The 27,295-nt window shown below is 35.5% G+C and overlaps 1 protein-coding gene across 7 annotated transcripts in view; it reads right to left on the reverse strand.

Moving 5' to 3' along the window:
- RPGRIP1L (RPGRIP1 like) overlaps positions 1–27,295 on the reverse strand; it is a 135,817-nt gene that overhangs the window by 86,607 nt on the left and 21,915 nt on the right. For all 7 annotated transcript variants that reach the window (XR_001178151.2, XR_001178150.2, XR_001178149.2 and 4 more), the window contains 9 exons: positions 25,197–25,302; positions 22,372–22,518; positions 20,656–20,729; positions 14,809–14,948; positions 9,541–9,647; positions 9,192–9,242; positions 8,330–8,509; positions 7,675–7,792; positions 2,873–3,325 (listed from right to left, as the gene is read on the reverse strand). Coding sequence is in view for 2 of the 7 variants with exons in the window: in XM_004744191.3 (XP_004744248.1) it covers positions 2,873–3,325; positions 7,675–7,792; positions 8,330–8,509; positions 9,192–9,242; positions 9,541–9,647; positions 14,809–14,948; positions 20,656–20,729; positions 22,372–22,518; positions 25,197–25,302 (1,376 nt within the window). In the remaining 5 variants the exon portion in view is untranslated. The remainder of the gene's footprint in view (positions 1–2,872; positions 3,326–7,674; positions 7,793–8,329; positions 8,510–9,191; positions 9,243–9,540; positions 9,648–14,808; positions 14,949–20,655; positions 20,730–22,371; positions 22,519–25,196; positions 25,303–27,295) is intronic.

Consider the following 27,295-nt stretch of genomic DNA (forward strand, 5'->3'; position numbering starts at 1 on the left):
ATACAATATGAAATCTCAAAATTATAAATATGAAATTCCACATTATGATTCAACTTTCAAGACGTCTTTGGCACCTTCCCACTTCTCCACTGGGCCACAAGTACAGGGACAAATATGCCGGATGTAATTCACGCTTGCATGAGGTTTGCCCTATATACCCTCACTCTTCTTTCCAAGTCGGGCAGCTCTTCATCTCTCTTCCTCTGTGAAGATTTCCTCTATAGCTCTTGGGGGATTTAAGGGCTCTCTGTTCCCTTCAAAGAGGGGAGGAGAATGTTCTCTCATTAGGACACTGATTCCTTTCACATAACTCTCTGTTCACCAGTGTATTTCTCCACCCACACTATGAATTTCTTGAGGGCAAGAACTGTGGTTTCCATTGATAGATTCCTACCCGAGGGACTAGTATACAATGGGTACTCAATATTTGTTGAATAGAAGATATTCTATATGTAAGCTTTCCTGAACATATATTATTAAAACTATTTCCCCATTCTCTTCTAGTTCATCAATTTCTTTCTCACTGATGGATCATTCTCATTAACATGCAAACATGATTAAAATCTGATATAATTTAAAAAAAAATCCTGGAACAAGAATATTAATACATATACATATACATATAGATATTTTCTTGTATATGCTTAAAATTTCTTTGGAAGAATTTGCAGCCTTTGGTGAGAGGTTCTAGGGTAGCTGGGGGAGGAATGGGAGAGAGAGATTTTAAAGTATAAACTTTTATACATTTTCATTTATGAGTCATGTAAATATGTTACCCCTGTCATCAATCAATCAATAAAATAAAATCCCTCCCGAGAAGCTAAGTCACCCTCTTTTCTTCTTGAAATGGTTTCTTTATTTGTCCTTTAGGATACTATATGCTCTTGGCTTGCCTTTCAAATCACTTTAGTTTCCTTTGCTGGTGTCTCTTCTTCATCGTGAACTCTAAGTTGTGCGGTTTTCCAAGGCTCAGTCCTTGGCCACTTTCTCTGCTTTGTGTACATTCATTCTCTATGTGATATTATCTAGGCCAAAGGCTTAAAATATATTCCATATGGTAACGACTCCCCCTTTCATGTGTTTATCCCTAACCTTGGGGTTAGGGCTAGTGTATTCACTGACCATGTGCCATCTCCACTTGGCTATCCAACAGGCAGCCAGGCTTAACTTGTTCAAATAAAATTCTTGATTTTCTTCCCCAGATTTGTTCCTTTCCCAGGCCTATTTCAATAAATGGGTTCACGATTCTCCTTGTTGTGCATGCCAGAAATTCTTGTCTCCTCCATTTCCTTCATTACTCTCCATTCAATTGATAAGCAAGTCTTAAAGTTAATCAAACATAAACTGAAAATAACCACTTCTTATCACTCTTCTCACTACCATCTTATTCCAAGCCACCATCACCATCTTTCTAGATTAATGTGATAGCCTGATAATGATCCTAATTTTCCCTCTTGGCCTCAACAGACTATTCTTCCCCCAGCACCCAGAGTGGTTTTTCTAAGACCTATGTGTGATCACATCACTTCCCTCCTCAAAACTCCAATGACTTTCATCACTCAGAGAAAAAAAATCCATTTGCTTCACCATGACCTACAAGTCTCTAGAGCATGATCTGGTCCTTCCACTGTTTGTTTTGTTTTGTTTTGTTGTTGTTTATGTTTTTTAAAGTGTACTTTCTTTTCTTTAAAAGTTTTCATTTAAATTCCAGTTAATTAACATACAGTGTAATAGTAGTTTCAGGAACAATTTAGTGATTCAACACTTCCATACATCACCCAGGGCTCATCACGACAGACACGTGGCCTCCTTAATCCCTGTCACCTATTTCCCCATCCCTCACCCACCTCCCTTATGGGAACCAGCAGTTTGTTCTCTAGAGTTAAGAGTCTGTTTCTTGGTTTGCCATCGCCCCCCTTTTCTCCCTTTGCTCGTTTGTTTTGTTTCTTAAATTCCACATATGAGTGAAATCATATGGTATGTGCCTTTCTAACTGACTGACTTTGCTTAGTCGCTCTTCTATTGCTTTAATCACTTTTCTGCTTTAGCCACTGGCCTTCTTGCTGTTCTTCCAACATGTCATGTTTGTCCCTCCACTTGGTACTTGCTGTTACCTCTGCATGAAACATTCTTCCCCTGGATCCCGTCATGGATCTTTACTCAGGTCTTTATCAATGTCAACCACCAAATAAGTTCTTATCTGAATTAGCAACCTTCCATATTTCTCATTAGTCTATTTATTTTTCTTCATTTGATGAGATATATATTTGTTTTATGGACTGTCTTCCCCTCTAGAAGGTAAGCTACATGATGGCAGGGGCTCTGTCTGGCTTACTTAGCACTGTATTTCCAACGCCCACTAACAGTGATACCATCAGCTCTTAAAAAATATTTGATGGGACACCTGGGTGGCTCAGCGGGTTAAGCTGCTGCCTTCAGCTCAGGTCACGATCCCAGCATCATGGGATCGAGTCCCACATTGGGCTCCTTGTCCAGCAGGGAGCCTGCTTCTCTCTCTGTCTCTGCCTGCCACCCTGCCCACTTGTGCTCTCTCCCTCTGACAAATAAATAAAGAATATCTTAAAAAAAATTTTGATGAACGTACTACAGTTAATGCTTAATCAAAAAAGGGTATTAATATGGTAAATAAATATTTGCACTTATAAATTTCTAAAAAATTAATAGCCATTGCACCGACATCACCCATGACATTTAGGATAGTCTAACCAACTGTGGGCAGATCAATAAGAGGACACTGTCCTACCCTCAGGGCATCTTGAATCCCTAGAGAAGGCAGTAATGTCAAACACCATATTAATATATAAACCAGATTAGCGATTCAAATGTCTGAAGGTTATAAGATTGTACTTACCAACCAAACTTGCTGTGCAAAATATTCGACCACTTTTTTCTAGGATTTCATGGAATCTCAACTGACCTGCCGCAATTGTTTCATAATCTGTGCTGTAAGCTTGGTGGACCTCAAGAGTGATAGTATTCTTCTGAATATATTGTAAAAATAAGTCATTAACATGAACGAGATATTGAGAAGTGAAGTTGTACTCTGGGTGAAGGCCTTGCACAATGGGAGTTGTCTGTAGCTCAAAATCATAGAAAGCATAGGTACAGAAAGTGACAGGCTCTTTATCTCCAGATGCCTGTAAAACTTCAGAAGAAAAGGTTACTTTGTTGATATGGATTTCAAATAGGTTTTCGCCTCGTTCTAAGTGAAGAGTTTCATCAAATTCATCAATGGAGTCATCTGGTGTGATTTCTGGTTTAAATTTATACTGCTTGGTGCCATAGGCAATATCCTTTAATTGGGCTGCAAGAGAAGACACACAGTTTAGATATTTTTTAAATATTGACATATGAAGATACAAACTGGCTTTTGAAGTGGTATGAAGTCTAACTGCTTTGGTGAAGAGTCTCAATCTTAAATTCTATGACTATATGGTTTTTCCGTGGGTAATATTGTAGTCTACAAAAATTCATCCTTTGTTTTGACACCGGTTATTAACAAGAAACTTACAACTCAAGTTATAATACAGTCTGTACCAGGAGAAAGGAAAAAGAAAAAAGAAAGAAAGGTTTTTGAACGAAGAGCTGAAGTAAATATTTGGATACTCCCTATTCTGCTGTTTCTGCTTTATTATATTCACTCCTTTAAAGTCAGTTTCTTTTCCCACTGGCTCTTTCTCTTCAGATTCCTAAAGCTTCTCCTATTCTACTTTTGGGGTGATGGGTATGTTTATTGCCTTGATTGTGGTGATTGTTTCACAGTGTAGCCATGGGCCCAAATTCACCAAGTTGTATGCCTCAAACATGTGCAGTTTACAGTATGCTAATTGTACTTCCATAAATCTGTGTTTTAAAAAGGTATGTCTTTTTTTTATTTTTTATTTTTATTTTTTTAAGATTTTATTTTATTTATTTGACAGAGAGATCACAAGTAGGCAGAAAAGCAGGGGGAAGCAGGCTCTCCACTGAGCAGAGAGCCTAATGTGGGGCTTGATCCCAGGACCCTCGGATCATGACCTGAGCTGAAGGCAGAGGCTTTAACCCACTGAGCCATCCAGGTGCCCTGGTATGTCTTTTTAGATACACATTTCATCCCCATGTTACATCCAAATTTCTGGAAAAAGTAACATATGCTTGTGTGTTCAGTTCATCATCAACAGACATTCTCCAACCTCCTGCAAAGAATATCTGCCTTACTTTCCTCATGAAACTGCTCCAGAAAAGGTTACCGATAGATAACAAATCAATTGCTAGATGGAATAGACTTTGGTTCTTGTATCATTGATTTCTTTGCTTCCTTGACGGAATGCAATGCTTCCTTGATGGTCACTTTCCCTTTTATGAACTGCTATCCTACTTTTTTATCTTCTACCTCTCTTGTTTTTTTCTTTTTTCTATTTTTTTAAGGGTTTTCTCTTTTTCTCATCGTTTGCTAGGGGCTCTATTTTTATCCTCTTGTTAGTCTATATATTCTTATAGGCAACCTCCATCTTTTATGATTTCTGCTACTATCAATATACAAAGACTCTCCTTTTTCTTTTTCTTATTTTTTAAGATTTTATTTATTTATTTAATTTTAATTTTTAAAAAAATTTATTTCTTTTTATGACAGAGATCACAAGTAGGCAGAAAGGCAGGCAGAGAGAGGAGGAAGCAGGCTCCCTGCTGAGCAGAAAGCCCGATGCAGGGCTCGATCCCAAGACCCTGAGATCATGACCTGAGCTGAAGGCGGAGGCTTTAACCCACTGAGCCACCCAGGCGCCCCTCTCTTTTTTCTATTTTTATTTCAGATTTATTTCCTGAACTCCAAATCCATATATCTCATGGCTTGCTGGTCCCTCTATCTAGCTATCCCCTAGCCACATCAAACTCAACATATCCAAAATAGCATAGAGCCAATGTAGAGTATTCACTTCCAGGTATTTCTGTACTTGACATCTCAAGTGCTGGTGTTCGCATTCATCCAGTTGCTTACAACTGTTGCCACAGAATTGGTCTAGTTTCTCTTTCTCTTAACTATTCCCACATCCACAGGGTCACTACAATTCAACACTGTCTCCTGAGTCTTTCTAAGTTTGTCCCTGTCCATTCTCTGTCCACTAATGCTACTTTACCTACATTCCCAGTGTTTATTACCCAGATTATCACGGAACCCAAAGTGCTTCCTTCTTTCATATCTTATTCTTTCTAATAATGATAGCATAATCTCCAAAATGCAGTTCTGGGTAAATTATTGCCTACCTTAAAAACTGCTTAGTGGTCTTCTAGATTATCAAGTGTCAAACTCAAACTCTTCAAGGTGGCAAACAGGGCCTTAATGAACTGGCTCTTCCCAGCCTTAACTGGAGATAGTTTCCCCCTTTACTAACTACGAGTTCCAATTAGACAGATCATCATTGGTGGTATAGTGGTGAGCATAGCTGCCTTCCAATTAGACGGATCTGCGTGCAGTTTGGCAAATGAAAGGCAGTGCTTCACAGTTAGGGCATTTAACATGAATCTTCTACTGTCTGGAATGCCTTTCATTGTTTTTACTTAGTGGTGAATTCTGTCATCTTTTAAGATTCCAAACTTACTTAGCGGAGTCTTCCCTGAATCTTCAGGTTTAAATAGGTATTCTCTCCTCCATGTTTCCTTGTTATCACCTGCATTTTCCTAGCTTTACATTCTTCATGGTCAAGTATGACTATTTATGTGCTCTCTCTTTGTTTAAAAAAAAAATACTTTATTTACTTATTTGAGAGAGAGAGAGAGACAGTGAGAGCATGAACGAGAGGGAGGAGAAGCAGAATCCTCACTATGTGTGGAGCCTGGGCCAGGGTGACGGATGCAACAATGCAGGGCGATTCATCGGAGCAGGGAGATTCCAGGAGCCAATGAGAACACGGCCCAAGCCAAAGTCAGACGCTTAACTAACTGAGCCACCCAGGTGCCCTTATCCTATGTGCTCCATCTTATAAATTCCTTAAGGGTGGTACCTGAGCTTTTTTTTTTTTTTTTCCTATTTGGATTCTCCCTCCCTAGCACATTGCTTCGGATGTATTAAGAGCCTGAGCATGTCTAAGGAATAAATCAATAAATTTAGGGGACAGATGAAATTTATTGGTGAAGATTTAGTAAGACTAAAAGGAAAGAAAACCCTAAACTATGTGACCTCCTTGTTATTCAGGAAAATTCTAGTAAGCAAATTTTTATTGAGTACTACTTGAAATAAAAGGTATATACTGCTCTTTGACTTTTGGAAAGCCCTGTTCAGGCAGATAAAAATATTTACTGAACCCTTATACTTAGAGCAGTGGTTCTTAAAGTGTGCTTTGGGAACCCTGAGGGTCCCTGAAACTGCTCTGAATGTTTGTGAGGTCAAAACTATTTTTAAAATAATCCTGACATGTCACTTGTCTTTTTCATTCTTATTCTCTCACAAGTGTTTAATGGAGTTCCCCAGACTACATAATGTGTGATATCATAACAGATTGAATGCAGAAAGCAGGTTTAAAAACCCAGCTGTTTTCTATTAAGGGGCACACCAAAAAGTTTGCAAAAATGTCAAACAATTAAAAAAATGTTAAACGGTTTAAAACAATGTCACTCTTCTCACTATTTTTCTGTATGGAAAATACAGCTTTTAAAAAATAAATACTGTAATTTATGTTAACATGTAATGGGTTTATTATTATTTTAGCATGACATAAAATAAATATTTTCAAAATTTCTCTTTCAATTCTTAATATGATAAGTAGAACCCATATAAGCAAGAGGCCTTTGGGATCCTCAGCAATTTTCAAGAGTGTAAAATTACTGCTGGCATCAATCATTTGAATTAAACATTGTATGCCAGAGGACATGAAAGAGAGACTAAGTACTGAGCCTCATAGAATTTATGTCGCAGTCACAGGGAATATGCAAAACTCGAACAGTGAAGAACACTTATATAATATAATCCCCACACATAATTTTTGAGTACATAAGAGGAAAAATGGGAAGTACTGAGATAGTGTTTTACAAAGTATAGTCTTGCAACTGCATCTGAAACACTTGGGAGTTATTTCTAAATCTATAGAACCACGGATCCTCTGATCTCTAGGGGTAGCGGCCCAGGAAGCTACATTTGAAACAAATTCCTCATGTGATTCTCATACTTATTCAAGTCTGGAAACCACACTGCAAGGACATTTCAAGTAGAGGAAGGGCTAGGAGTGATTGGAGCCAGCTTCCTGGCAGAGGCGTGCATTGCATTTGGTTAGAACTCCAAGCAGGGTATAAAGGGCATATGTTGGATATAAAGGTGGAGCAAAGGTACAGAGGCAGGACTGAGAAAGGTGAATCTGCAAACCAGCAAGCAGATTTGTTTGGATGAGATACATAGCTTGCATAGAAGAGAAATGAGGAATGGGGTGGTGAAGTTAGTTCTGCAGGACTCCATAAAGTACTCTGAAATTTTGCCTGCAGCACTGAATCTGGAAAGCAATAGAAAATTACTAAAAATTCTTAAGTAAAAAAGAATCAGGTAAAAACAACCTTTCTGGTAAATTCTCATTATAGCTATGAATTAGAAAAAAACAGAGCGAAAGGAAATTGTGAGTGTGGATTTAGATGACATTTTCAACTATTGTAAAATCCATTCATCTAGGTACTGTGGACAAGGAATTGTACCTTCTAGTTTCTGAATGCGTGCAGCTCTGCTATCAAGAAGATGAACATATTGTTCCACTTTGAGTTCATAATCTTGCTGCAAATTTTCCATCTTCTGGGTCACTGCTTCAACTTCCATCTAAAAAATAAGAGATAACAAGTTTCAATACTTAGGATTAGTTCCATTTTCATTTTTTAAAGCAACTCTGAGTCAAGCATTTCCTAAATCTTGGGGGTGATTATCAGGAGATGTAAACCGTGGTTTTCTGACCTCAAATAGCTTACAGTTTAGAAAATTATGCTTGGCAATGTTCATAAATCAGAAACAAAATTAACAAGACCCCAGATTCCTTCTCACAGAGGTGACTTTCCTGTATGTTAAAAGCTAAGATAACATGTGGTTGTGGTAGGAGAGCTACAATACATTTGTAGAATGTGCTAATAGCAGCACAGGCGAATTCGTGGCTGCTGTTTCTGCTCTAAAAACCAGGGGCTTTAAAAAAATTTGTTTTTAAACTATTTACTCTAAGCACCTAGTTACAAGGCCAAATTCCAGACATGTGGTAATACATGATAAGAGATGATAACAGATGATAATACATAATACTGCTCTGAAAAGTAATTATCAGTAGAATATCATAGGAAGCCTATTCTCCCATCTTGTGCAGCACATTACCTGATAATCTTTATTAATTTTATGTTGCATAATTAGCATGTTTCGTGTCTTTTCAAGTTCTTGCACTGTTTCTGCATGAGTTGCTTGTAGCTCTCTCATGGAGCGTTCTAGATCTTTGTTAATTTTATTGTCAACTTTCTCTAAAAAGGAAAGGTCTCCGTTTTTTTGTGATTTTTGAGCCTAAAATAAAAACATATTTTATTACTGAAATAAGAGTTTCTAAAATGTAATCATGTGAATTAATACAGATAGAGCAAGGAATAATCATTAATTGAAAACAGATATATTTCCATTTTCCATCAGGAATAAAACTATCCTGATACAGAAAATGTGTTTAGATAGACATCTGGAACAATTACAGAGAATTCTTAAAACAGTTTATTACTTCATGACATAAAGAAGAATCATGTACATTTATTTCCATTTCTTTAACTGATTAAAAGCTACACTGTTGATCTAAAGGGAAAGAAATGTATTTTCTTGTGTTGTCTTATAAATAACAGATTATCTTAGAACTGAAAAATATCTTCTGGTAACATTTATAATTCAATATTTTATTTAAGAAAATAGGGTGTACCAAGGCCTCTTAGGACAGAAAATTATTGATTAGTTTTATAGCGAGGCGTGTAAAAGTGAAATGTTTGTTACAGTTGGAGAAAGTGCTTTAAATAAGAGTTTTTGAGGTCTATTTTAATGTAATTTTGATGTCATTATGAAATATGTATATGCTGTAACTAAATGTCACCTGACCACTTTCCTGAATAATTCATTCTCCAAGTATAAGGGTTACAGACAAGGGTCATCGTTATGCTGAAACAGTTATATGTAGACATGAAATTCATGGTGAATTTCAGAAAGTTACCTTTATAAGCAGGAGAGCTTCACTCAGTTCCTCAGCATTAATATCACTCTCCTGCAAAAGATAAAGTAAGTAAAAGTTCACAATGAGATATTAATGGAAAGTACAAGAGACATTCCAACTATGCAGATTATCCTCACAGAGCACAAGTTGCCTGCTACTACGAACTAAGAAACTAAGTATAAGAGACATTCCAACTCTTCAGAATCTTCCCTCTGAAATGTAAGCTAACAACCATGAATTAAGAATCTAATACACTTGTACTCTTTTGCTTTGTAGTCTAGTTTCCTCCGAGCATAAAATATTGAGATAAAAATTTGATGTTTATTTCCTAAATAAGAAAACAGTTCACCTGGTTGTAAAACTTTAGGCGGTGTTTAAGGTCATCAAGTTGTTGTTTTTGTTCCAGATACTGTAACTGTAGTTCTCTGTTTTCTTGACTGAGTTTCTCATTTTGGTCTTAAAAATAAAGTTGACACAATTAGAAAGGGAAGAGAGCCCGAGGCGTAAGAACACGTTTAAAATTAATTTAATTCCTGATACACACCAAGCTCGAACTAGCATCGCTCTGGTCAGAGAGGAAATTGTGCTAGCACCTAGACAAAGGCAGTGAGGGAATGAGGAACAAGCAAACACTATCATGTGTCTACCATATGATCCAGTTGCTTATCAAAAACTGAAGACTTAAGTTCACAGTATTAATATAAGGAAATTGTGGCCTCTGAGACTTCAAAGGAACATTCTATCTATCTAAATAGCTAAGAAAATATGTTTCTAAATCTATGATTTTTACTTACTTATTAAGGGTCCTGAAAAGCATGCAAAAAGAATTTTTTTTTGCCTTTTAGTGTTTTAATTGACTTCAAGTTTTCTTTTCCAAATTTAGCATAAAGTCTTTTTATTAAAACAACATAATTTCTCCGGTAATAGCTACACCGATAATTTTAATCACCCACACTTTGAACAAATCTGTTAAGATAGGAGAAATGGATTCTCAGCCAGTGCATGGTAGCATCAGTAATAATTCATGTGTGCTCTTTATTCATTGATTTCGTGCTATTAATTGGTAGGACATGGACTCCGAGCTCTCGTTAAGGAGTAGAGATAGGTTATGTTCACCAAGGCACTCATTCACCTGAACCCACAAGCAGGAGCATAGGGTAGAGCTACAGAAGACAGTAAATCTATAAAGAGACTAATTTTTTCCTCCCTGCATTAAACATATGCTTAACTTAAAAGGAAAAAAAAACTAGCTAACAAATCTATTCTTTAGTCTCATGTTCTTAAGTGTACTCTTCAACAGAGTTCATTGAGGGGGTCAAGTATTCTTTTTGGCTCCCTGTAGCCTAACTCTAAACCATGTCATCCAAAGTGTATCCACTAATCTCATCCTATTTTCAAAGACTTGTGTTTATCAAAAGTTCCCAATTCAAGTTGTACGTTCTTGTTTCCATTTCTTAAAAAAAGCAAGCCAAAGCATTTGCCAAGAATTCCTTACATGAATACATTTGCACACTGAATGCCTTTTATACAAAAATACATTTCTGACTTTTACAATACTTTGTGTTCCCAAGCTATAAATGCTACATATAAGTGAAAATTGTAAATTACACAATTAAGAAGCAACAGACTAAATCTGGATATTTTTAGTGTCACATATTTCCTGGCAAACTAAAAAGGAAAAAAAGAAAGTGACTCTAAGGTATGCAGAGACATGTTACTATCAAATATATAAATGTTTTTTATCTTATCGATGAAAGATTAAAAGGTATAGAATATGAATTGCTAATACTCAGTGACCTAAATGAGAGAGTTTCCAAATGTGAACAGTATTTGGAAATTTTGGAAGGTAAGGTCAAATACCTGTCTTCACATTAAAAATTAGGATTAATAATAAATATGAATTCATAGAGGAAATAAAAAACTCTTTTGGTTACACAGTAGAATAAGAAGGTGAAATGCTTTATTTTATGTTGATTAGGTTAAAAAATCTAGATAGGAAATGGCTAGGTACCAGAAATAAGGTAAATACAGTAAGAAAAATGTAAAATCAGAGGTCTTGAGAATGATATAATTTCCTTCTCAGGCCTGCAAGAAGTGTTACGGGTCGTGAGAATGAGGTAAAGGGTAAAGGGCATGACTTCCCCACCTTCATCCAGACAGAGTGTATTTTGATTTCTAATTTTGTGCTCTAGTTTTTCTATTCTTTCAATATTTCAGAGCAGGGTCCTAAGGATGATATGCTAGTAGGTATAAATAAACTTATTCAAATGTTTCTTCCTTTGCTGGTTTCTGTTTCCACAACCATGTCCCCGTTTCACTGATCTTTTTGAAACTAGGGTGTTATTAGTGGGAAAATAACTTCTTAGTGGAAGAAGACATTACTGAATGCCAGTACCTTTCTCTCTGCTAAATTTTATGTAGAATTATCTGCAATATTTTTCCTTTCTCAAACTGTTTACTGAGGGCAGAACTCCTGAATCTTTTAAAAGCACGGAGACGATGTAGTTCAAAGAAGAGATAGACTTGCTGAATTATAATATGAAAAATCAAAGCATCCTGTACAAGATGAAAAATAACCTCCTTACCTTATGATTTGACAAAAAGCAGGTTAAGCTAAACAGCATTTTATTCAAATGAGATAACATTTTACTCTTTTAAAATTATGTTCTTCAAGCACACCATTAATAAGCAGAGTGCAGAGAACAATTCAACTAAACAATTTTCAGAGCTCCTTTGTGCTAATATCTTCAGCTGTGATCAATATAACCATATGCATTATGCTGAATTATGCATTTCAGCTAAAGATAGAAAGGAACTTTCAAAAGCAGGGCCTTTAAACACATGCAGTTAATTTAAGCATTAAGCAAATGCAAACTGCATTTACATATCCTTCCCCCACATATTCACACAATCTGAAACTAATTTGTACCTTGAATAAAGAGGTGAGTATTCTCTAAAAATAATTTGCCAGTTAGATGAATGACTCTAAGAACCCAGGGAAACATCTTCTGGCAAAGAACACTTGATACATGAAAAGGTAAATGTGTGAAGAGACTTCAAAGTAAAATGAAACAATTTCAAAATCTGCAATACAAAAAGGAACTTCCTAAATATTAAAAGACTTCCTTATATAGATAATTCTAATTGTTTTTTATTTATTATTTCCCTGGAAAACAATGGCTCAAGCCTGTAATATTTTTCTCATAATCTATTGTAACATTTTCAAAAAAAACCTCTGCACCTAAATCATTAGGTCTATAAATTTCAGGTAGTCAAGCAAAATAACTAAAAAGATTCAGTTCTAGCAATTTTTCTTATGAAGACAAATGAATAAATGTGTAAAGACTTGTGTAGAAAGATGTTTATGATACTTTAAAAAGTGGAAGCTATTTAAAAATTCATCCACAGAAGATTGTTAAACAATCTTTGGTACATCCTCACATGGAACATTATGACAGCCATTATAAATGATGATGATGTGGATTTACATTTATACTCAAGGAATGATTTCATGATAGAGTAAATTAAAAAGCACATTATAAAACTATCTATCCATATAGAAACAACTCTGGAAGGACACACATAAAAACAGTAATAGTGATTATCTTGTGGTTGTGTGATTGAGGGACTTTTAGATTTTTTTTTTACCATACTTTTTTAATGGTTATACATGAATTATTTTTAATCATTCAAAAAAATACCAAGAAGACATAAAAAACTAGTAAAAAAAAAAAAGATGAGGAATGGGTTAATGGTGGATTAAAATAACTTAGCAACTGTTGTTTTAATCATTAAAAGAAACTTTGGAGTTAATTCAACAATAATAGATCAGTTAAAAAAAAAAAAAAGACCACCAAGATTCTATCCTCTTAAGTTTCTTTCCAGGGGCACCTGGGTGGCTCAGTGGGTTGGAAACTCTGCCTTCAGCTCAGGTCGTGATCCCAGGGTCCTGGGATTGAACCCCGCATCAGGCTCTCTGCTCAGTGGGAAGCCTGCTTCTCCTTCTCCCTCTGCTTGCTCTCTGCCTACTTGTGATCTCTGTCTGTCAAAAAAATAAATAAAATTAAGAAAAAAAAAAAAGAGTTTCTTTCCAGAGACCAATTCAGATGTATAAAGAGTTTTAGAACTTTTAAGATTTAGGGAAAGAGAGAAAGCACAGAAATATGACAGTTTTCTTTTTTTTTTTTCCCATTTCTCTTTCTTTAAGAATGAGCAGTTTACACTTCTTTGGAAAAGAGAGAGAATATAGAGTGCTTCTGCTTCCTTCAGTCAACAAGGATTTACTGAGCAGCTGGTAAACAAAAGCGCTCTGTTAAGTATCACATGAAAGTCAGGAACTATATATCCTTGACATCAGATACCCACCCAGTTACAAATCATGTCACTATCTCATTCTACTCACAATATTCCCAAGAAAAATTCATAAATACTATTTCACCAAAATTCAATCACTTGGTAAGTAAATACCGCACATGTGTGTTTCACTGAATTTAAGACTACATCAATTACAAGGTGTTCTGATTTTAGACTTCTTAAAAAAAAGGCCAGACCATAATTTTAAAATGTTATCATTTGTAAGATGCCTCCTAATTTCAGAGATGTCAAAATGGGGGGAAAAAAATCTCTCTTATCCTTAATAAAATAGGGCATTGTGATCTAAATGAATATATAGAATACTTACTAAATATGTGATTTTTTAACTGAGTCTGCATTAAACTTTGAAATGCTCTTGTGAAACATAATTGCAAATGTTCAAGAGAAGCAATATTATAACATCCCTTGGTTTATGTAGTGGATAAGCAACAGATACAATGTTTGAAACAAAAGATTCAATTCCCCTGTTGTGCACTTGTGTGTATAATCTAGCAAATCAGACATCTACTTTAATTATAATTATTTTATTTCCATGAGATGAGAAGGGTGAGATCTGTGACTTGTATATGAAACTTATTAATGATTATTATTTTAGCAGGCACATCTTGACAAGTCTTCCTGGTATTTAAGTTCACTGTCACAGAGTAGATTTAGACGTTCTCATTATTGCAGAGCTCTTCCCTGTTCAGCCTATCAAAACCAGCAACTACTTCTACTCCTCTGTCATCGTACTCTGCTTTGTTTTTATTTCCACTGCGCTTGTTGCCACCTGACACGTTGCATATTTATTTAATTATTGTCAGTTTCTCCCTATTGAATTTATGTTGCATGAGGGCAAGGCCTTTGTTTCAGTCATTAATGTATCCCCCAGAACTTCGAACAGTGTCTAGCACATTCTGGAGGCTCAATAAATGCTTGTTGACTGTTGTATACAGAAAGGCTTGACTGACATTTAGGAAAGTAACAACGAGGACAGCAAAATGAAAGGTAATCTGAATGAAAGTATCTCTGATGAAGAAAAAAGTCCTTTGGCACATATGCTAGGCCGAGTAAATGAAAATCTGGAGCGACCGGTAAGCTCATTCATGCAAGTAGATGGCTGTTAATATGAGCTGTGTTCCCCATATGGAGCAAGGTGCCTGGCAAAACAGTAGGCGCCTCATCAGTGCTGACTAAGTCAGTGAATAACAAGGAATAAGACAGATGTCTGAAATGAATAAGTCAGTAGTCGTTTTGTAGGTACCTCTTTCGGTTTTGAATCTGTCAAGGATTTCAGTTTTGTCTGTTAGGTCAGATTTTAAGGCAGTCTCGAGTTGAGCGATCTGAACTTTCAGCTGCTGTTCCTTTAACTTCCATTGCTCTTCGTGGGCAGCACTGAAGGCACTGCAAAACACACGTGACATGCAAGGAGAGCCTGGAAATCGGCTTCGACCGAAAATACGAGAGAGAAAAGCTTTTAGTGGCACAGAGACCACTGTCATCATGTCTTAGGAATTAAGTAAACATATGCTGGTCTGCTGCTGTTGAAACCAAGGCGCCTTTCTCAGGCTGCGGTTAGGAAACATGAAAGGGTTTGTGGGATGAGCAAAGGAACTGGCCTTAATTTAGAGCTCTGCAGTCAGAAAAGTTGGCAGTGTGCAGCTTTTGTGGGACTAGTAAAGGAATTCCGATACTGTACATACTCCAGAGGAATCCGCAATTCCAAGCCTCAGCCAGCGGCTTCGGATAAAACTCTTCTCTCCCACATACACACCCTCTTAATACAGGGAAAAGGGGCTCGCCACCTGATCTCCACCTCTAGAATCTGAAACTTTTACTGAGTGTGCTAATAACACATTCACAAAATTCTGGCCATGAAATGAATAGCACAGTGAATGACAAGACAGTAATTCTGTTGTGAAGAAGCACTGACTGTCGTTTTTGTCCTAGAACACCAACAGCAGTAACAGGCTAAGAACAAAGTTTTACTTGTAACACGGCTGGTGTGGAAACCCAGTGAGAATACCCTGGGAAGAAGGACGAAGACAGAAATGTCATTCCCCAGTAAAAGCGGAGCCGTTTAAACTCGCGTTCCAGTCTACAGATGATGAAATCCCAGCTTTCATTTACGCTAGTGGCTGCTGAATGCTGATGAACTGAACACTTGTGCTAGGCCAGCTGCACTGAAATCAGGGAGATTTAAAAATGAAGGTCCTGGGGCCCAGGAATTCAGTTTTACAAAGCTTCCCCAGGTGATAGCCAGGTTTTGGAAAAAGTGATCTTGATCTATATTTCAGCAGAAAACTATTATCTGTGAGGCCTGATATGACTGAATAATCACCAGCAGCTTTGACCCTTCTCCTTATTTTAAACCCGGCAAATGAAACAAAAACTTTATAAAAATCTTGTTTTGTACTGATGATGCAGTAAAGGAAGAAAAACTTGTTATTAAAAATTGCCCTTAATGTTGCTCCCAGCTAGTCTCAAGGTTTTATTCCAAAAGAGATACTTTTCTAGGAGGCATAGCTTTCAAAGGAAAAGAATTGTGTGTCGATTTTACATTTTCAATGTTTTTATTGCATTTAAAATAATATGAACTTAAAATAAATGGAATTCTAGAAGTTTCTCTAAATATGACATCTCATTTCACAAATGGAATCTTAAGAAATGCATGGACCTATATACCAATATTTCAAGTCAATTTTATCAGAAGTACAATTCCCTAGAGTTACATGAAAGTATATACTTTAAATATTAAAGAATATTTCTTTACATTTTCACTTTTTAAAATAAAGAACAAATATACTTTTTGTTCTGGTCAAATTATGTAAACCAAAACGTGTGTGTGTGTGTGTGTGTGTGTGTGTGTGTGTGTGTCTTGTATTATTAAAAACATGTACTACCCGGAAAAAAAAATTAGCATGATGAAATAGGCACAATTATACATTATATCAGATGCCAAAAATTAGAAACAGTAGTGTTCCAATAGCATTAGTACCAGCAAAAAGATCACCAACAGTTAATCTGGCAGAAACATCAGAAGCTGTATGTGTTTAAATTAAGAACAATTTAGTAGCCTGGTTTTTCCAAACCCACAAAATACTAGTGTAAATCAGCATAAGTCAATCTGAATTTAGTCCACTGCTATCTTCCTCTAAATTTAGGATTACATTCCACTGGAGTTTCATGAGGAATTCCTTTTGAGTTTACTGTATTCCTCTATGCTTGGAGCCATCTGTGTAACTATAAATGGTGAACCACATCTGGCTCCATTTTCTTTGTAAAGGCTGTGTACATGATTAAATCTGCATATGAGAACAGTCTTTGAGAACCTTTTATTCATGAAAATTTTTTTGTATATTGCCTACAGTGACAATTGAGGGGGGATCACAGTTGGTCCGTGTGCATATTTCATTGCTACATTCTGTTGCAGGAGTGAGAAAATGTTGCTCTGCACTCGAATGCCCATTGGTGCCTGTGGTCGCCGGCATGTCCACCGGCAGTCACGGGTGAGCACACGCACCACTGAATAACATGATCAGACAGAAATAAGAGCTGAAGAATTTGTCCCCACCCTAAGGTCTTTTTTCTTACAGAAGAAATTCCATGTATTCCAATGTTTAAGGGCACCCTAATGGGAGACAGAGGGAAGAATAAGGTCTAAGTCATCCACAAAGAGATCCATAGGTACTTTAGTTAGGACCTAACGGAAATTAAATATGTATTTACATAGTGCCATCTCACTTACTGAAGGAAAATGATGCTCCAAATGTACTCAATTTGATTTCTGGGAAGCACCATGTGCTCCTACTTGATCACATGCGCTCTCATGGTTGCTAGAAGATCGCAGGGGACGGGTGTTCACTTTATAGAAATGGAGCCCAGAGAGTCTATGGGTGGTGAGCAGTGTTCCATTAAATTCTGGATAATGGAGGACTACTAATTACACAGTAAAAACCAATTCTTGAAGCGGTTAATACCATCTTCAAAAACTAGACTGGCTATTTTTTTTAAAGTAGGTATTAGATTAGTGTCTCCCAGGAAGTCAATACCTTTTAAAATCACCTCTAACAGATTCTCTGGATCCTATCTCAAATCAACTAAATCTGAATTGCATGTGGTTGTAGGCAGGGGAGGGAGGTTCCAAAGGGGTGGTTAACCTACATTTTGCTGTTTTCCGGGTTATTCATATATACTCTAGTGGAAGAACTATTGGATTCATCAGTTATACCACCCTAAAACTATAATAACTTAAATGGGACATGGCTTTACAATATTGTAGTATCAAGTTTCTCTCTGACCACACAGATTTAACTGTGAAAAATTTATTCTGAATCTCTAAATGGAATATTTCTTAAAGTCATACTTATTTCATGGCATTGTATCAAAAATGTTCTTGCATATTAAAACAAGCTCATACCAAATTCTAACATGAGGGTTTTATCTAACCAGATGATTCTCTAATATGTCATATGTCAAATAATAAACACATTCAAAATTTCATTTGGAAAAGGAAGATGAGAATGTAATCTGAAAATCATATTTTTCCCCTGAAAACTAGCCAATTTTGAATAACAAACAAATGCTCTCCTTGAAAAAACACACTATCACTATGACTAACCAAACAGGGAGTAAAATTTATTTCGTTTTTGATGAGCACTAGTTGTTGGCAATGATGACTAACAGTGCCATGAAACACAAAAGCTGTAAAGAATCGTAAGGACAACGATGATTTTTGTAGAAGTTTCTCCAACTCTGCTTCTGAAAACAAATTATATATTAAAAATTTGTATTAGAGAATGTTATAGTTCTATTTGCTATCATGTGTGCTTGCTGGGTTTTGTGTTTAAGTGACATTAATATTTTTTTGGACACAAAATGTTTTGACACTCACTACATACATTTACTTCCATACATCTCACACAAAATTCAAGTATAAGCAGCATAATGAAGTCTGTTTTTAATGTGACAGGAAAAAAACTGTAGCTCAAGCATAAAACATTAAAAAAAACCCTTCAAAGTCAGATTTACACTCTCAGATCATCTTCTAATATGGAGAGATAAAGTTTCATAGTGATAAAGTAAACATGAGAAAAACATGTCTCCCTCAAAATTCCTTTTATGCATTATTCCCAGCTAAGTTTAATGTTTTTTATTCCCAGAAGGTATGTTCAGTAAATCCTCAAATTGGGAAGAAGAAAATGTATAAGTAATGGCTAATGGCAGTTATTTTCTTATATTAAGACCATGTTAAATTATTTGAAATTATAAGATGTTGAAGATAAATATAAACCAATAAAAATTTCTGAATGTATGGTAGTTCTATTATTCCATGAACATTTTCCTTCCACAGAATCAGTTTCCCAATGCAATTAAAATCCAAGAGACAGTGAAGCACAGTGAAAAAAATTCAAGTTTTAGAGTCAAAAGAATTGGGTTTGGGTCCAATAATGTTGTATCAGCAATGCTGTGTGACTCTGTACATGTTTCTTAATTTTTACTGAGTCTCAGATCCCTCATTTCTAAAATATGAGGATAACATTATCTTCTTTGCCCTACAATGCAGTGGTTGTATGATCTATATACCGAAATTCGGAATTTTCAAACGTAACTATTAGATACTTAGATAAATATCAATAAAAACCTTGTATTTTTCTATAGAAATGAAAATACAAAACAGGAAGCATAATATATGCTTTAGGTAAAATTAATGGGGCTGATGAGAAAGACACCAGAACAAAGCAAATTGGGCCAAGTGATCTGGAAGGGGTCCAAGATAGATTCCATATAAAGATTTTTAGCCAGGCTTCCTTGTTGGAGAGCCCCAGATATTATTTTAACTGATGTCTGAATCTGTTATCAATAACTCTTCATATAACGAGCCACTGTGCAAAGATAATCAACACAAGTCGGTAAACAACACAGATGATCTATGAACTGGAATGATGTCTAACAATACTCTATGAATCTTTTCAAAGTAAAAATAAATAAAAGCCTAATCCTACACTCTTTAGGTATGAGTTGATTAATTTATAAAATGTAAATTCAGTTTACAAAACATCCAAAACATACAGTTAAAAAGAGGTGTGTCTGTACATCATCAGATGGCTACTTTCTGATGTTTCACAAGATAATAGAAGCAACTGTTGAATATCAGCTCTAACATATATCTTCTAATATATATATTAAATCTGCTTTCATATAAACTTTTATTTATCCTTTATCAGTTATTATATACTAAAAAGACTTGAAAATACACATATATATACACATACACACACACAGATATCTGTACTGCTTAACTAAGCTTGGCTGTGGTGTGGAATTTTGTTTTTAACATTATGTGTAAGGATTAATTCTTTAAAATACCATCATTATGAAGTAGATTAAAAAACAAAACTGAAATTGCTCTTTAAAATTCACCTTGAGGGGTGTCTGGCTGCCTTAGTTGGAAGTGCATGTGACTCTTCGTCTTGGGGTCATGAGTTTGAGCCCCATGTTGGGTGTAGAGATTACTTATATATATATAAACAAATTTATCTTGAGATAAAGATAATTGAGTTTCTTTTTATAAGGAGCAGAGACAAGTGTAAGTGCACGCCTTTGTTTTCCACCAAGAGAATCACTCTTGGTTAATAGGTTGGAGAGCCCAGTGGAAGAGACTAGGGCTTGGAGAGACCAAAAGAAGTACAAATACAAGCTTTGTCACTTCCAAGCTTTTAGAGTGTAGGTAAGTTACCTATTTCTGTTTTATTTTCATTGCCTGCAAAATGAACCAACATTCCCAGGTTGTTGTGAGAAATTTATAATAATACATGAAAGAGAAATATTTAGTACAGTGCCTGCTTGCTTACAGTTTATATTCAATAAATGGTAATAGCAGTTGTTACTGGCAACCAAATGATACGGTTTTCTAGTAAGACTACTGCTCAGCTTCAAGACTTTCTATGAGTGCCTAAACAAAGCTTATTATTTTTTTAGAACACATATATATTTCTTGCAATCATCCATTGCTAATTCTTTAATCAATATTAGATAATCTGATACCCACTGCTTTAATACAAAAGATCTCAAACAAGAGAATGAGAGAACACATGTAATAATGATTTACCTGTTATAAAGTTTATCATAGTTTTCCTTTAAAAGTTCCCGTTCCTTTTCTAAATCATTAATTCTATCCTGCAGCTAAAATGAAAAAAAAATGATACATTAGGTGAATATCAAATAAAGCCACACAGGAGTAAAATTACATGAGAGGAAGCTAAGATGTTTTAGTCTTGACTTCTAAATTGCAGCTGCTAACTAGTCAACTTTTATTGTCTGTATTTAATTTAGCATTGATTTTTTCCAAGTTGTTAAGTAAACATGAAATTAATATTTCTGTTTTAATTTAGTAGAAACGTATGCATTGCTTTATGGTGACATGTGCCAAAACTCAATAAAGAATGTGTTAAAAGTTTGCTATGAAGTCTGGGAAACATAATATTTTTTATTTTCCCTTCTGATGAATTCCATCATTTTATTCATTTTGTATTAATTTCCAATTGGCTCATAAAAAATGAAAGGATTAACTTTTCTTTTGGTTCATGGTTCAAACAAATTGTGTCAATCACAATTCACTCTGAAGACACAATTTCTTATGTTATCTGGAATTTACAAAGAGCCAGTAGCACATATTTTAAATAAATGAATGAATAAATAAATAATTTTATTGAATAATTTTAGAAATAAACTCGGGATAACCACCATAGCTTTATGACTAAAATATAGTTTTCTGTATTTATTCCTAGCATTCATGTTTAAGTTTTATTCACTGGTATATTTTGCAGTTACACCTTTTTCCCAGGGGTCAGGACTCTTAAAATTCATTTCCATGTTCATAATTCCCCCCCCCTTTTTTTTTTAAAGATTTTATTTATTTATTTGACAGAGAGAGATCACAAGTAGGCAGAAAAGCAGGCAGAGAGAGAGGAGGAAGCAGGCTCCCTGCTGAGCAGAGAGCCCGATGCGGGACAGGATCCCAGGACCCTGAGATCATGACCTGAGCCGAAGGTAGCGGCTTAACCCACTGAGCCACCCAGGCGCCCCCATAATTCCCTTTTGATGCTAAGTCTGAGACACAGTAAGGATTCTCTAAAGATCAGAACAGAATGTAGGCATCTTATTTCATTGCCACTCTCTTTAAGAACAAGTTTAAAAGATGACAGAAAGAGACTGTATTAGCTGGGAGACATAAGTAGCCACAATAATAGAAAGAGGAGTTTTCAAACAACTTCCTAGTAAAAAAGGAAGTAATTTCACAGAACTGCTGATGTTGCAGAACAGAATATCTTGGGTATTAGAGAGAGCACGGATTGCATGGAGCACTGGGTGTGGTACAAAAACAATGAATACTGTTATGCTGAAAATAAATAAAAAATAAATTAAAAAAAAAAAAAGAACAGAATATCTTCCCCTTCAAAAACAGACGTGTATTTGTCTAACAAGGTCTGGGTATCTCAAATGGCTAATCAGATGTTAAGGCTGAGAAAGTTAAGTTCCACAGGTAAGTCGCAAAATGTTACATGTTCCTTTTCCTTATGAATTGATCCTTAGGGAATGATTCTTAGGGAAACAGGGGTTATCAACACATTTGCAAGTATTTGGAGGCACTGAGTTGGCATGTACCTAACAAACTGACTATATTTTGCTGTGCCCAAAGCACCATGTACATAGTTCAGGATCTTTAAATAAAGGTACTATTTAGAATGTGTCTATTTTACTTTTTCAAAACAGTTACAGAGAAGTTTTAATGCAAGGAATGGTTAATAAACTTTTGGAGGCTTACCTCTTCTACTCTTTTTTCAGAAAATGTCATGGAATGTAATTGTTTCTCAAGACTGCAGCATTTTAAACGCTGCTCCTTGAGCTGCCTATTTAGCTCATCTCCATTTGCCATCAAGGCATCATGGCTGATCCGGAGACTTCTTTGCTTCTAAAAAACAAAAAGAAAATTTTTTCAAAGTTAATTTTTGGATTCTGCGTTAAATAAGTGCTTACAATTTTATAAGAGAATTTACTCCTAAAGCTCACATTATACAGTTTATTCTTCAACTCACAAACAATGCATATGGGCTACCCGTCCATGGAGACACTTAAGTGTATAATTAGGGGAAAAAAGTACAGGATTATCTTATCACAGAATCACATAATGCAAAATTTTGTTCTTTATTTTATTTCCCCCTAGTTTTTGACTGATTGGTGACCAGTGAGTAAATTAGTTTCAGCAATTTTTTTCTTTCTGCTGTGGTTACAGTGGTTGGACGTGCTGTCTAAAAATGCTGCCACATGGGTCAAAATAAATGCTGACCATAGATAATCAGACTTGAAAGGATTTGTCAGCACAGCACATAAACAGCCGAACAGAAGGTTGTTTTAATATAATTAGGTTGAAATTTTCAATTCAGTAAAATAGTTATTAAAGTCTTAATTTTTTAAAACAGGTTTTTATATTTATTTATTTTTAAGTAATCTCTATGCCCGAAGTGGGGCCTGAACTCACCACTTTGACCAAAACAGCCAGGCATCCCAATTTCTTAATTTTTAAACTAGCATTTATGAATATGTTTTAAATTCCAATTTATATTTTTAATGTCACATGCTTTTTTTTCTTTAATGGTTAGTATCCCATGGCTCTTTTTATTTATGTAAAGAAACCCAGACACTGGGAAGCAACAAAACCAAAAATAATATGTGGCATTTTGTGCATTTAAGAAATGTGCCTTTATTTTTTTTTTTAACAAGTAAAAAGATGATCATACTAATGTTTTCTCATAGAGACCATACAACCATAACATGTAACGCCCAATAGCTCATTTGCTAATTAGTATCACTTATGTTCTACTAAAGTTCTCCAATCATTTAAAGGAAACATGGCCCTTGAGTAACTTCAGTCCAACTTTTTCTTGGTCTTATCATAGCATAACCAGCTTTTTCTGGGCTTCCTACCTCATTCATTGAAGCTGTTGGTCTGAACCTCTTAAATCTTTCTTTACCCACTATCAATCCCCCTAAGAGGAGCCTGTGCCCTTGCAGACACTTGTCCTTGTTGGTCTTTGAACAAATACCTGGTAGTACTGTTAAATGGAAGCCAAAATGGCCAAAGTGACAAAAGAATGTAAGCTTACTTTTTTATTTCCTTCCCTAATTTCCCATGTTAGAAATGGCCCTCAGGGGACGCCTGGGTGGCTCAGTTGGTTAGACGACTGCCTTCGGCTCAGGTCATGATCCTGGAGTCCCGGGATCGAGTCCCGCATCGGACTCCCAGCTCCATGGGGAGTCTGCTTTTCTCTCTGACCTTCTCCTGGTTCATGCTCTCTCTCACGTAAATAAATAAAATCTTTAAAAAAAAAAAAAAAGATGAATACCCAACTTTAAAAAAAAAAAAAAGGCCCTCAGCTCTGTGTCTGCTTAACCTCCCTTTCTTTCCTTTCTTTTTTTTTTTTTTTAAAAGATTTTATTTATTTATTTGACAGAGAGAAATCACAAGTAAATGGAGAAGCAGGCAGAGAGAGAGAGGGAAGCAGACTCCCTGCTGAGCAGAGAGCCCGATGCGGGACTCGATCCCAGGACCCTGAGATCATGACCTGAGCCCAAGGCAGCGGCTTAACCCACTGAGCCACCCAGGCGCCCTTAACCTCCCTTTCTATCTGTGGGCAGAGAGTGCTATTGTCTCCACTCTCCAACTGGTCTTCTCTCTTTCATAAACCCTCATATTTATATGGAAGGCAGTTATTACTTCACATTAAAGGAGGTTCCTGCAGGAGGGAAAACAACCAGAATACATTTTAAAAATATTTGTCTAATTCAGTAGTAAATTTAGGCTTCAGATGACTATGCTTTCCATCAATTTACTGCTTTCCTTATCTTTGTACTTGAAAGAAAGTGCTGCTTAATATGAATTCTGCTCATCTGGAATGTTTTGGAGTTCATTAATTCCAGAACCTATGTTAATTATGCAGTTCCAATAAATAGGCATCTTCTGATGGCACATTCCTGTAGGGCTAAAGTCCTAAGGCAGCCGGGATGAAGAGTCCCAAGTATTGCCAACCTGAATGGCAAGATTTAAAATAAGTACATTGATAGTTGACATGATGGATACTCAAATATTTTGTGAGAATGGTGGATAGCGACAAAACAAAACACTGCATCAAAGAAACACTGGACAAAACCTGATTACTCGTATTTTTAACTTGATCTATCTTGGATATCTCATAAATGCTTGTAACTGAAGATAGATGCAAATACATCTAACCCTTCAGTGCTATGTGTCCATAAGAATTCAGATAAAAGGAGTTAAAAAAACATTTTCTTGGCAAAATAATTTATGATAAATATATTTACTACTCTGAGATGACACAGATATTTACAAAAAGTCCAAGCAGTTATTTCTTTAGTCATTAGGTTATAAATTACACATAATATACGAAGTGAAATCATACACATTTAAGAAAAAAGAGCATCTTTAAAAATAACTTCTTAGTGTTATGAACATTCTATTAAAAAATATAACTTAAACACTATCTTTGATAGTATATCTATGTATACCCTATATAACACATAGATAACTTTGTATCTATGTATCACCATAATAAAAAAAAATGATCACAGTACCTCTTGAAGCTGAATAAATTTTCCTTCCATTACTGAAAGAGCATTGCTTTTTTCCACTAGTTGTTTATGAAGCTTAATCATTTCTACGTTGTCCCGAATGTTTGACCTTTAACAATGTTTAAGAAAAGAGAGACAGAGTAAAAAAATGCAAGGCAATAGAAAAAAATCTGGGGTGGAATCATAATTTTCATAACATTGAAATGTTACTTAAGTTTTTAGTTTATTATACACTTAGGATAGATTTATTATTTAAAACCAACCAATCATTGTTTTTTAACTTTCATTAAATCAGACTCTCAGAGTTTGAGGGGAGACTCACATTTGAGGACCTGTGTCACCTCCACAACAACTGTTAATATGCACGTAAAACCCTTTTACGGTGTCCTGAAAGATGGTGCAAAAGGACATCAGTCCATAGCACAGCAATCGTTCCAGCCCATACTTACTTTAAGAAGGACGATCATACTACTTTTCCCTAAGAGAAAAATATGCAAGACAGCCACTCCTCTTCCTACCACTCCCTTAAAACAAATGGTATCATAAGATTACCATTTACTGGAGTTTCCTCCTGGAGCTTCAACTTTTCAAAATATTTCCCAAAAAAGTGACTTAGCATTTTATACTAATAATGCCCAAAGCTGGCATTTAAATATGTTGCAGATGTGCCTTTAGCTGTAAGAGATCATTTGACGTCCACAGGGTATATAAGAAACTCTATATGCTGCAATACTAGTTTGTATTTTTCCTACTGAGATTAAAGCAAATGCAGAATTTAACAGGAAGATCTTGTTAAAGGTTAATCATAGAGCTAAATGAATACTCGTTTCAAGAGACATTTACTTTCCCAACAGAGGTAGTCTCCTTAATCTCATACGTTTTACATTCAAAAGTATTTTAATGCTTGTGAAGCTCAGTTTTAGACTTCATTTCTTTAAAAAAAAAGCATAAAAATTTTAAATTCAGAAACTTACTTCAGGATTTAAAGTAAGTAATTTTACTTCCAAAACTTATCTAGTGTACACATATTGGAAAAATTGTCACAATGCCCTACTGGAACCAGAAAATGGACTACAAAGCTCACACATCTGTAAACCAGCTGAGGACTTGGAATACTTAATTTTCCTCTTTGATATTTGAATGTTCATTGTATTTTGGCATCGGACAGTTAGTTGTCCTCACACAGAAGATAAACAAGTCCAAGAACCTGGATCTTACCCAGGATAGAGTCTTAACACAATGTTAAAATAATTATGTGTCTAAAACACGTTATCTAGTAGTTCTGAGTGCACATTCAGTAGTACACTCACTATTCTTCCCCATAGCATGCTCTTTACTCACACACACACACACACAAATAAATAAATAAATAAATAAATATATATACACACACACACACACACACACTTAATAGTATGAAGGGAAAATACATTTTACACAAGTCTAATAAAGAAGATATTTATTTTTTCATGATCAGAAGTTCAAAATATAACTTAATCTGCTTTTCCCAGAACGACTTGGCTTGACCACTCAATGGTGAGTGACAGTTATTGATACGGAAGGACAGAAGGCTAGCCAAGTAATTTCAAATCTTTTCTTATATTTGCAATCATCTCTGATATTTTATTCTTGTTTTTAAATATTTTAATATTTTCAAGAAGATACACACACATTTGGGTAAGAATTACTTAGTGATATTAACAAAGAATTAAGGCGCATTAATCCACTCAGCCATACAGGTTCATAGAAATAACAGGTTTTAATTCTGAATGTTTTTTGTAAGGCCAAGGTTGGTAAGCATCTTTCAAAAACTTTTCAGTGTGGTTTACTTGGTGGATGTTTTCTTGAATATTTTCCTAAACTCCTTGATGATTAAACTTTTCAAAATATTGCCAAGAAAAGTGACTTAGTATTTTATGCTAATATTGTCCACCAGGTAGGTACAAATACAACTGCAGTAGTAGTTAGGGAACAACAATACTAATGTGGTCCTTTAAGTTAAAAGTCAGTTTGCTTGAGAGTACACCTAATCTGGGCTAATGCAACACCCGTAAGTCTTCAATGATTACTTTCAAGCGTCAGTTTTAGGGGCTTTATCTGTA

Source organism: Mustela putorius, unplaced genomic scaffold, assembly GCF_011764305.1.
Source record: "Mustela putorius furo isolate JIRA1106 unplaced genomic scaffold, ASM1176430v1.1 tig00000174_pilon_pilon_pilon, whole genome shotgun sequence".
NCBI lineage: Eukaryota > Metazoa > Chordata > Mammalia > Carnivora > Mustelidae > Mustela > Mustela putorius.